At 60.1% G+C, this 11,259-nt stretch overlaps 2 protein-coding genes across 2 annotated transcripts in view; one reads left to right on the plus strand and one right to left on the minus strand.

Annotated features, from left to right (window-relative positions):
• Positions 1–3,781, plus strand: part of CARMIL2 (capping protein regulator and myosin 1 linker 2) — a 24,511-nt gene extending 20,730 nt beyond the window's left edge. Inside the window, exons 32-40 of the mRNA XM_038772680.1 lie at positions 436–533; positions 835–1,201; positions 1,588–1,704; positions 2,067–2,103; positions 2,379–2,450; positions 2,599–2,874; positions 3,078–3,185; positions 3,318–3,413; positions 3,567–3,781. Coding sequence (XP_038628608.1) covers positions 436–533; positions 835–1,201; positions 1,588–1,704; positions 2,067–2,103; positions 2,379–2,450; positions 2,599–2,874; positions 3,078–3,185; positions 3,318–3,413; positions 3,567–3,730 — 1,335 coding nt within the window. The 3' untranslated portion in view covers positions 3,731–3,781. The remainder of the gene's footprint in view (positions 1–435; positions 534–834; positions 1,202–1,587; positions 1,705–2,066; positions 2,104–2,378; positions 2,451–2,598; positions 2,875–3,077; positions 3,186–3,317; positions 3,414–3,566) is intronic.
• ACD (ACD shelterin complex subunit and telomerase recruitment factor) lies at positions 3,744–9,907 on the minus strand. The gene is made up of 13 exons (XM_038772681.1): positions 9,822–9,907; positions 8,930–9,070; positions 8,545–8,666; positions 7,462–7,552; positions 7,231–7,310; positions 7,000–7,071; positions 5,965–5,999; positions 5,583–5,737; positions 5,329–5,410; positions 5,060–5,203; positions 4,368–4,777; positions 4,152–4,243; positions 3,744–3,956 (listed from the first exon to the last, which is right to left on the minus strand). Exons 2-13 carry the CDS (start codon positions 9,032–9,034, stop codon positions 3,890–3,892), a joined length of 1,455 nt encoding a protein of 484 aa, XP_038628609.1. The 5' UTR covers positions 9,035–9,070; positions 9,822–9,907; the 3' UTR covers positions 3,744–3,889.
• Positions 9,908–11,259: the final 1,352 nt, after the last annotated feature.

An 11,259-nucleotide genomic window follows, 5' to 3' on the forward strand; every position in this document is an offset into this window, starting at 1 on the left:
AGACAGAGACCGCAGGGAACTTCACAGGCAGATTCCCTCGGATGAGGGGGAAGAGTGTGGATAACCGCGTGTGCGTGTCCGCGTGTGTGCACGGGCGCGCGTCTGGGACTGCATGCGTGTGAGTGTCCGTAGGTGTATGGATGTGTTTCTTCTCATCTTCCCAGGATCACCTCCTGACCCCCCACCCCACCCCCCCGGCGCCCAGCCTTGCTGGCCAGATCCAGGGAAGCCAGTCCCTTCCCCCCCGCCCCCGAGGCTTCAGGAAACATCGGGGATTGGCCCCTTGGACATCCCCTCTTCCCAGGCCCGGGCTGGAGCAGTTGGCACTTCCTAAGGCCGAACCAGGGCCAGCCAGGGGAAGCTGCGGTCCACCGGCTGAGGAAGCTGTCCTTGGCCAGAGGCTCAGATCCCAGGAAGGTTTCCATTTACTCCCAGGTGCCCCCGGCTGTCCCCGAGGAGAATGGGGCAAGCACACGGGTGGATGAGGGTGTGGAGGAGTTCTTCTCCCGGAGGGTGATACAGCGGGAGCGGCTGTGAGTGACAGGGTGGGGGGGGGGCAAGTGAGTGGGTTGGTGACTGGCTGGGGGGGGGAGGGACTGGGGTGTGGGGGTGCTGGAGGAGCTCTAAGTGCCCCAGGCCCCCCGGGGAGAGCTCCGTCCCTGCTCTCCTGCTCTCTGGCCCAAATGGCCCCACGTGGGGAGGGAGGGTCGAAGTGGGGGCTGTCCCCCACCTGCTGGGACTGGCTACCGGCGGGGGGCATGGGACACAGGCCGGGGTGGGCGAGCAGGGGCTGTGGGCCCCCCCAATGGAGCTCCCGGGCATGTCCCCCCACAGCCTGTCCACCTTGGGCGCGCCCCCGGACCACACTGGCCCGTCCCCGAGTGGCCGCACGCTTCGGAAGAAGCTGGGGACCTTGTTCGCCTTCAGGAAGCCTCGGTCAGCGCGGGGTGGGAGCAGCCGGGCCGAGCCAGAAGGGAGCCCTGGGGCTGCCCGGGGCCGCAAGGCCACGCTCACTGACCTGCTCCGGCCGCCCAGCCGGCCCGGCCGTGGGGATGAGGTGGGGGGCTCTGAGGGAGGGCCCAGCGGCACCCCTGACCCTGCCCGTCGGAGTCGGCCCCGCTATGCCCGTGATGGCAAAGCCCAATCCCTGATCCTGCTGCCTGGGGACGAGGAGGAGGCATTAGGGGTGCGGCCAGACAAGGTGAGACCCCCCCCCCCACCCGCGCCCCCCACTTCTCCGCCTCGTTCCCCTGCTTCTCCCCTCGGCCCCTCCCTCAGCCCCAGAAGGAGCGGCCCAACTCTTTCATGCCCCATTATGTGTGGGGAGAGGGCAGCTGCTAGAGGCAGCACGCGACCCCCACCCCTCCGCAGCCCGCCTTCCAATCGGGGGGGGGTTGGAGAAGACAAAACTACCTCTCTCTAACCTTTCACGTCCCCTCATGTGACAACACAAGGCAAGGACAATTGATGGGGGGGAGAAAGAGGAAGGCCACCCCAGGATCGCTTAGATCCAAGCTAAGCCGTGGGTGGGAGGAGGCTCCCAGGACCGGATCCCCTTCCCTACTACGATCCCCATTTCCCCTACAGCGGCGGCCCCTGGAGCGGGGGGATACGGAGCTGCCCCCCTCGTTTGAGCAGCGGGTGCAGGTGATGCTCCAGCGTATTGGAGTGGGCCGAAGTGGGGCCGAGGCCAAAAGGAAGCAGGTGAGGGGAGCGGGGAGCAGGGCGTCTGGGGGAAGGGTCAGGGTCGGATGCGGGTCCGGGGGCGGGGAACCGATCCTCTCGGGTGAATGGTCAGAGATGGTCCTGAAAAATGGCAGCAGGTTCGAGAGAGGCTCAGATCAGTTCATGAACCAGTGATCCATGAGTTACCGGAGGGATATTTTGGGATGTTGGATGGTCCCTCCTTCTCTCCCTCCCTTCCTTCCCTTGAGTGTTCATGTCAAGGAGGGCGACCATCCCATAGTTCCTCCAAGGATCCTGTGTTAGAATGAGCATTGGTCTGACCCAATAATATAGTGCTTACGGCCTTGTCCTCCCACCTACTACTCCTCACTCTCCCACAGTGCAAAGATGGGGAGATCAAGAAGGCTGGCTCTGATGGTGAGTGGGGTCTGGGGTGGGGTGGAGGTGGGGGGAGATCCGAACCAAGAAGCTAGCAGTGCAGGGAGACCTACCAATGACTCTCCCCAGCCCCCCCCACCCCCCGGCTTTAGCCGCAGGGGTCAGGCCTGGTGAGTTGGCAGTGGAGGGAGAGGGGAAACCAGATGGGCAGGGACCGTTCTATCTGGCCCTAGAATGGGGAAGGAGTCACAGGTCAAGATTGGGAGGAGGGTAGAGGCTAGTGAGCTGGGCTGCTTAGCTCCAAGGTCTTCTAGGTGACATCATGGACAGCTCGACCGAGTCCCCGCCCCTCTTGCTCAAGTCCCGCACCCACTCAGTCTCTGCAGGTACAGGCTGGAGGGGGTTTGGGTCGGGGTGTGGGGGCCTGAGGAATACCTCAGGAACAGGGAAATCGGGTGTGGGAATTTGGGGAGTACTTCTGCTGTACTCCCCCTGCTAACCCACTCCTCCCCTGCTAACCTCCCTTCTTTGCAGACCCGTCATGCCGCCTGGGCCCAGGGAGCCGGGGGGCCGGTCAGGGGGGCTGGAAGGCGCTGGGGCAGCAGCTGAACGCAGAGCTCCGGGGGAGGGGCTGGGAACGGGCCGCATCACCCTCTCGGACTCCCTCCCCTGCTCGCTGCCCTGCTCTGCTGCAGCCAGAGCCTAGTCCCCTCCATCCCAGCCTGGCTCGGGGCTCCCCCGCTCGCAGGACCAGCAACGCCGGGGACACAAGGCCCCCCCGGCAGTTGGGCCCAGAGGCCTGGAGTGAAGGTATAGTGGAAAAGGCACAGGTAGAGGGGCAGGGATGTGCCTGTGGGCTGGGGGGAGTCACCCATACTAGCATGGTTTCCCTCTGCCCCCACCGCCGCCTGCCACTTGCCCCTGTTCCACGCAGATCTGACCCCAGGGCCTCGCAGGAGGTGGGAGGCAATGGACTGGACTAGGAAGGGCTCACATCTCTGTTCCCCCCGCAGACAATCGCCTGACGCCCCACATCTGGGGAAGGGCTCCAGCCGCCCGGCGAGCCGTGTCCGTGCACGAGGAGCAGTTCCAGACACCGGCCTATGGGACGGTGCCGGACGGTGAGCTGGTGCCTCTCTTCCCCGCACCGATCCTCCCTGCGGGCCCGAGGGAGGCCAGTCCCGGCCCCCACCCCCAGCTGCGCTCCCCTGGCCCTCTTCTGGCCCTTGCTGCAGCCTCATTTCTCATTACAGAGAGTCAGGTGCCCATGCGGCTCCAGCGCTCACCTGTCCTCAAACGTCGACCCCGAGCTGAGGTCTCACCTGCAGCTTCCCCCTCGTTGGGTCTGGGTAAGACGGTGGGATGGCAGGGTGCAGTGGGATGGCAGGGGGCAGGGGGCGGGGCAATGCCAAATGCTGGGGCTGGAACCCAAGGTCCAGCTAAGGGTTGCTCCCTCAGGGCGAGGGCTCCCCTTACCCCAGCTGCTCCCTTATCCCTCCCAGGTTCAGCCCGGGACCCGGAGCACCGCCGGCCGGGGCCCGAGGAGCCAGATGCCCCCGCGGGCGGGACGGCCCCAGCCGGAGAGCTGCCTTCTGGGCTAGAGCCTCCCCCCACCAGTCCTCTGCTCACCGGCACCAACCGAAGAGCAGAGAGCCCTGACCCCTGACCTCTGACACCAATGCCGCATGAGATTATTTTATTAAAAAACTAAACTGTCTGCCCTGGGACGAGCCCCCTGACTGCGGGGAGGGGAGAAAATAGGAATGAGACAGGGCAGGTCCTCACCCCTGTCTCCAGCCCAATTTGGGAGTGCACACCCATCAGGTTAGGCCTCGGCTGGCTCCTGCTCCGTCAGCACCTGACAGGCCCAGGCCAGAAGCTCTTTAGTGATCCTGGAGAGAGCAGAAGCCCAGGTCAAGGGGGCGGGGGGTGTGGTGGAGGGGGCGAGCTCTGGAACAGAGCGCTCTTGGAAAAATAGAGACTAGGCCCATGAGCTCCACAGCTGTGGCTGGACTGCAAATGAGGACACTGAGGTCGTTCTGGCCTCAGGACTCCAGGGGGTGGGAGGAGGGGGGGAGGTCACTCACCTGGTGGCCCTGACTTCAGCGCACAGCTGAGTAGAGGGGATGGGGTAGTGGTACTGGAAGGAGGAACCATCCTTGTGATGCTGTGGAGGGGCCTAGGGGTGGGGGGGAGAGAAAGAGGTGGGAAGATATGGTGTATGGTGTTTCCACTTGGTCCTCCCCCAGCCCAAGCCAGTCACCCACGCAACCAACCCCGCAGATTATCCAATGGCATCTCACCCTGGCCGGGCTGCCCTGGGGGAGACTCCCCGGGGGAGGAGCAGCTGTTCCGGGCCCATCGGCTGCAGTGTCCCGGACCCTCTTGCTACTGTTGTGGCCCACAAACTCCAGCATGGGCATCAGGCCTCCACGCCTCTTGGCTCCTGGCGTACCCACACCCTGGGCTCTGCCTGCTGTTGCTACTTGCCCCCCAGAGACCTGCCCACAGGCAGGGAGGGCAGGGCTTCCTCCCCGGCCCCTGACATAACTGGCGGAGAGAGCAGCAGGGTTCCCGGTCCTCTGGACCCGGCCCACGGGGGGCAAAGGACTAAACGAAGGGGACGTCTGCTCGGGAGAGGCCACAATGTCAAAGCTGCGGCTGCCCTGGGATGGATGGCTTGTTTCAGCGATGGCCGCCAAGAGCAGGGCTTCTGGAAATAGACAACACCACACTCAGAGAAAAGACTCCCCCGAGAGAGGAGGAGGAAGAGGACGAGGGGGAGGAAGTAGGCCTCAGGCCGGACCAAATACCTCCGGCCACTATTCTGGCCAGAGAGAGTCACCAGCTGGGGCCAAGAGAAGTTGTGATGACTCCAATCCCTTTACAGGCTCCCCTCCACAGGAGTGGCCCCACTCTCATTCCTCGAGAAGTACACGAGTTCCTGCTGCCTCTGGAGGATGGCCATCATACCTCCCTTCCTTCCACTACTCACCATCAGAGGAAGAGGAGGAGGAGGAGGAGGAGGAAGAGGAGGTGGTCAGGACGAGGGAGAGGCAGGGGTGCAGACTCCAGGGGTGGACAGAGGTCCTCTCTGGGCTCGGGAGTGAAAAACGGCACTCCAAGTCTTGAGGGGGTCCTAGCGGGAAAAAACAGCCATTCACCCTCTTACCAGGGACCTGGGAAAAGACAGCTGTGCCCACCACTGTCCCTGCAACAGGGGCTCCCGCCCCAAACCGGACCCAACCCAACCCGGGGCCTGACCTGCCCCCGGGAAGCCAAGAGCCGCCTCCTCCTCCTTGTCGGTGCAGAGCCGCAGAGCCGGGACCGTGAAGACAGCTTCTCCCTTGTTGGGGTGGAGAAAAGGACATGGCCCCGTTCAGGTCCTGGACGGGGAGGAGAAGAGTGCGAGGGCCCTGGGGGGACATCATCGTTTCCCTCTGACATTCCACCCCCAACCTGGGAACCCACCCAGCTTTTGGCTTCCAATTTCTGCGGTTCCCATCCCCGAGACCGACCTTGGCATTCCTGCGGGCAACTGCCCAGTGGGTACAGAGCACTTCCTCGGGGGCCCCTTCTGGTTCCTGCAAGTCCAGGCAATCCTGGGCTAGCTGAGTCAGCACCTCCCGCTGGCCCTCATGCATCTCCTCTAGCAGCTGGGACAACGCAGTGCCTGAGAGCGGAAAGGGAAGCCGGGAAGGGCTGGGAGTTGCTAAGGAATGGACCCCCGTGGCAACAAGAGAATCTCACCCTAGGAATTCTTCCCCCTCACCAGCTCCCCCACCCTATCCCTGGTTCAATCGCCACAGCTCTGCTGCTCTTAATGGTCACGGTCCCCAACTGCCCCACCTCAGGGATTTCCTAACTCCCCTTTCCCAGTCCCTATAGGTCCCTAAGTACCTGAGCTTGGAAGGTTTCTCTCTTGGAGCTGTTTTCTACAAGGAAAGAGCAGAGTTTGGCACGGCGGGGGAGGCACGCCCTACGATCCATCAATGGTATTTATTGGGCCCTTGGTCCAGGGCTCCGCCCAGAGAATAAGTGCTTGGGAGAGTACAAGAGAGTTATCAGACTCAATCCCTGTCCTCAAGGAGTTTTCAATCTAGTGGGAGAAGACAAACTCTAGGGGGAAAGACCAAAATAATAATAATAATAATAATGATGGCATTTATTAAGCGCTTACTATGTGCAAAGCACTGTTCCAAAAGCACTGCTATTATTGACCATGAACGGTTGTCAATCTGGCAAGTCTTCCACCTCTGATCACAGAAACGGGCCGCTTACCACCCACCCTAATGGGTAGCTGGAATCTCGTAACACCCCTAGCTTGCCCTCGAACCACCCGCTTGCGGATCACTCGCTCAAATTCTTCTGGAGGCCATTTGTTTCATCTGCCCGCACAACTTCCTCTGGTAATGAATTTCATCACTTAGGGTGACCCCTCTCCCTTAGAGTGGACCACACTAGGCTACGAGCTGGAGACTCCCTTCCTCCCTTCAAGGCCCTACTGAGAGCTCACCTCCTCCAGGAGGCCTTCCCAGACTGAGCCCCCTCCTTCCTCTCCCCCTCGTCCCCCTCTCCATCCCCCCATCTTACCTCCTTCCCTTCCCCACAGCACCTATATATATGTATGTTTGCACATATTTATTACTCTATTTATTTATTTTACTTGTACACATCTATTCTATTTATTTTGTTAATATGTTTGGTTTTGTTCTCTGTCTCCCCCTTCTAGACTGTGAGCCCACTGTTGGGTAGGGACTGTCTCTATATGTTGCCAACTTGTATTTCCCAAGCACTTAGTACAGTGCTCTGCACACAGTAAGCGCTCAATAAATACGATTGATGATTGATTGACTCTTGAGGTCCAGAGCTTGGTGCTGGGATCTTTAGGGAGACGCCCCCCCAGCCTTCTCCTTGCCCCCGAGCCCCACTCACTGCCACAGCTCGTCCAGTCGCCTGCGTATCACGGGGTCCTCTTTACTGTCACAAATCCCAGAACTCCATCTCCTGGGGACACAAGGCCTTTAGCACCTTTTACCCCAGGGAGCCCAACCCGTCACGGAAAATGGGGACCCCTGCCTCCAGGAAAGGGGATTAAGCCAAGGACGCGGGGAAGGGGGAGACAAGCCCATGAGACAGCGGAGAGGGAAGAAAACGATGCTTTACCGGTCAGCCGGCACCTGCCGGGGCTGCTCTAGAGGCAACAGGCTGAAACTGTGGACAATCAGATAGAACTCCCAGTCCTCCTGAAGGGGAGGGATGGCTGGGTTAGGCACAACAACAGAAATCGGCCCCTCCCTCTTTACACGCCCTTCCCCTCAGGCTGGTAGGCCTAGCCAGTCCCTCCCTGTCAACAAGCTCTTCTATCTGTCCCACTCAGCTCTCCCCTCCACTCACCAGGCAAGGCCCCTCCTGGAGAGAAACGGTGTACTCCTGCAACACAATCAGTTGTCCCACTGCTCGTCGGAATCCAAACTGCTTCTCCTCCCTGTGAGGACCAAGCCCGTCACCGACAGTGAGAGGAAACTGGGACTAATTGGAACACGGCTTCGGCAAGCACATAAGAGGCGGCACAGGTGTCCCGGAGCGAATGGTTCAGAGGCACCAAACCTCGCTTCGCCATGGCCACGCCAGACTTCCCACTGCCACGGGAGGGATGCGCGGGTTGGTGAACACGTGGAGCGCGAGCCTTGCTAGGGCAGTGGGTTGGAGGTGACCCAGTGGCCCCACAGGGCATCTCTCCAGCCCGGACTGATTCAGCCCGTCCCCTCCACCCGCACCTCATCACCCACCCAGTCACTCGGTTACCCATCGCACCCCTTGCCGTGCTCCCTCACCCCCACCCGGCCCCGAGCCCAGCCATCGTGCTGCTGCCGGGGCCGAGGAGGCGTCGACGGCCAGCTCACTCCCTCCTCCCTCCCACCACCGCCGCCGGCCACCGAGCAGCGGTCAGGGGACGTGACTGGAGAAATTTCTGTGGAGGGCGGATAGCCCCGAGACCCACCGGGATGGCACTTGACACCCCCCGCCTCAGTTTCCCCCAACCCCCCCAGACTTTGGGTTCAAGCAGGTGGGGCCAGCCCAGCTCTCTAGCCTTTGCCAGACCCAAATTGCAGCTCCGTCTCCAACTGGGAAATGGTTGGCTCAGCCCTAACCCACCCTCCCACCTGGAGGCAGGGAGAACCGTTCCCGGTGCAGGGCAAGTAGGAGAGGGACGGGGTCCCTTCCTGGGGGTTTCTGCCTCCTGCCTAACAGATGGGAGCTGGGGTGGGGTGGAAGCACCCGGCCTCCAACCCCCAGCGGCCCCTCTTCCAATTTTTACATTGCCCCTGCGTCAATCCTCTTCAGCCCGGGGCAGCAGCACGTTCCTCGGCATTCCCGGTGTAACCTGCATGACCTCATGGGTGTACAGGCAATACTTTTTTTAAAAAAAACTTCCACCCCTGCCCATCACACACGCCCCAAGGTACCACTACTCACCAAGATGTACTGCTTGTGGCTTCCCCGGTTATTAGGCAACAGACACAGCAGACCCCATCAGACACACGCACCACATTCTCCGAACCTGGCCACTTTTTGGCCCCTTCGGCATCCTGCACGACCTGCTCACCACATATTTGTTAGTTCAGTGACGCTTCCTGCATCCCTCTCGCTGATCAATTCATCAATTAATCGTATTTACAGAGCGCGGAGTGTCCTGCTCCCACCACGGTAAAGGTGGAGACCTGAGACAGGGTACGAGACCTAGACTCCACAGGTGATCGGGCTAGTTCCTCCAGGGACTAGCCTGGTTAGCCCCCCTGCCTCCATACCGGGCGAAAGGGTCCTCCGGAGCCACCCCAGGGCCCTCCTTCCATCCCCTCACCTCCAGCAACTGCCCAGGCAGGGGTCTGTCGGACCAGCATCCATTGGAGTTCAGCAGCAACTCCTGGATCCAGGGCTGCAGGGCAAGGTTCCCCGAAAAGGCCATTGGCAGAAAGGTATATGGGAGTGGGGCTAGAAGTCCCTGCGGACAAAGGGGAGGGTAGACTGTGAGCCCACTATTGGGTAGGGACTGTATATGTTGCCAACTTGTACTTCCCAAGCGCTTAGTACAGCGCTCTGCACACAGTAAGCGCTCAATAAATACGATTGATGATGATGATGAGGGGGGGAGGGAGGAAGGGAAGGAGAGAGGGGAAGCAAGAGCCCCTCCAGCCAGGTTATCGGAGTTAAGGGCACCCTGTGGCTGAACTGAATCTACGGACACTTGGGTCCCTAGTGCATATGCAGTGCATATTTACTATTGTATTTATTTTATCAATCAATCAATCGTATTTACTGAGCACTTACTGTGTGCAGAGTACTGTACTAAGCGCTTGGGAAGTACAAATTGGCAACACATAGAGACAGTCCCTACCCGACAGTGGGCTCACAGTCTACAAGGGGGAGACAAAACCAAACATACTAGCTTTAATTCTCTTTGTTCTGCCAATTTGGCCACCTGTCTACATGTCTGTTGCCTGTCTCCCCCTTCTAGACTGTGAGCCCGCGGTTGGGTAGGGCCCATCTCTATACGTTAGCGACTCGTACGTCCCAAGCGCCTAGTCCGGTGCTCTGCACACGGTAGGCGCTCAATAAATACCGTTGAATGGATGAGAAGGCTCTCCTCTTGGACACTCCTTCTCCCTCCCCTCTCGTCCTGGGTGTGATAGCTTCCCTCCCCAGCTCCCGGTGTCCCCCTGGTTCTCCCCACCGGCCCCGAGACCCTCTCTCACCTAGGGGGACGATGCGGGGAAGGCCAATCCCGGTGTCAACTGAGGTCCGGGGGAGCAACGGCGACAACCGAGCTCGGCCGCTCGCTCCTCCCCCGACCCCAGGAAGAGGAAACGGGCCCGGGGAAGCGGAAGCCTCGGTCGACCAGGCCGCCCGGCGGCCGCCCCGCCTCCCTGCACTTCCCAGTCTGGCCGCCGGGGGGAGCCCGCGAACCCTAGCGATTGAGCGCTTACCGCGTGCACAGCGCTGTACTAAGCGCTGGGGAGAGCACGCTGGAACACCGCACGCATTCCCTGCCCTCAACGAGTCTAGAGTCTACAGTCGGCGCTTGGCACCTAGTAAGCGCCCGCCTCCCCCACATCAATCAATCGTATTTATTGAGCGCTTACTATGTGCAGAGCACTGTACTAAGCGCTTGGGAAGTACAAATTGGCAACATATAGAGACAGTCCCTACCCAACAGTGGGCTCACAGTCTAAAAGGGGGAGACAGAGAACAAGACCAAACATACTAACAAAATAAAATAAATAGAATAGATATGTACAAGTAAAATAAATAAATAAATAAATAGAGTAATAAATATGTACAAACATATATACATATATACAGGTGCTGTGGGGAAGGGAAGGAGGTAAGATGGGGGGGATGGAGAGGGGGACGAGGGGGAGAGGAAGGAAGGGGCTCAGTCTGGGAAGGCCTCCTGGAGGAGGTGAGCTCTCAGCAGGGCCTTGAAGGGAGGAAGAGAGCTAGCTTGGCGGATGGGCAGAGGGAGGGCATTCCAGGCCCGGGGGATGACGTGGGCCGGGGGTCGATGGCGGGACAGGAGAGAGCGGGGTACGGTGAGGAGATTAGCGGCGGAGGAGCGGAGGGTGCGGGCTGGGCTGGAGAAGGAGAGAAGGGAGGTGAGGTAGGAGGGGGCGAGGTGATGGACAGCCTTGAAGCCCAGGGTGAGGAGTTTCTGCCTGATGCGCAGATTGATTGGTAGCCACTGGAGATTTTTGAGGAGGGGAGTAATACGCCCAGAGCGTTTCTGGACAAAGATAATCCGGGCAGCAGCATGAAGTATGGATTGAAGTGGAGAGAGACATGAGGATTATTAGTATTACTATTATTAGTAGAGGGGGAGACAATTAATAGAAATAAACCAATTACTGATGGAGACAGAAACGCTGTGGGGCTGGAGGGGGGGGGGATGAATAAGGGGAGCAAGTCAGGGGGTGGAAGAAGAGGAATGGAGAGCTTAGTCAGGGAAGGCCTCTTGGAGGGGGAAGCAGGGGGAAGTCACTGTCTGTCGGATTTGGGGAGGGAGGGCGTTCCAGGCCGGAGGCAGGACGAGGGCCAGGGGTCGGCGGCGCAGCGAGATAGATGAAGTGGAGGCACTGACAGTGAGAAGGTTAGCATTAGAGGAGCAAAGGGTGCGGGCTGAGTTGTAGGACGAGA

The sequence above is a fragment of the Tachyglossus aculeatus genome, chromosome X1 (assembly GCF_015852505.1).
Source record: "Tachyglossus aculeatus isolate mTacAcu1 chromosome X1, mTacAcu1.pri, whole genome shotgun sequence".
NCBI classification, from domain to species: domain Eukaryota; kingdom Metazoa; phylum Chordata; class Mammalia; order Monotremata; family Tachyglossidae; genus Tachyglossus; species Tachyglossus aculeatus.

Bases quoted from the DNA above. Each gene is read 5' to 3' on its own strand.
- ACD (XM_038772681.1), bottom strand. From the start codon at position 9,034: ATGGCCTTTTCGGGGAACCTTGCCCTGCAGCCCTGGATCCAGGAGTTG. The intron at 5,411-5,582 runs GTCGGTCTCGGG...CACCCCAACAAG, and splicing joins TTGCCCGCAGGAATGCCAAG to GGAGAAGCTGTCTTCACGGT. The intron at 4,244-4,367 runs GTGAGATGCCAT...CCCCACCCCTAG, and splicing joins CCCAGGGCAGCCCGGCCAGG to GCCCCTCCACAGCATCACAA.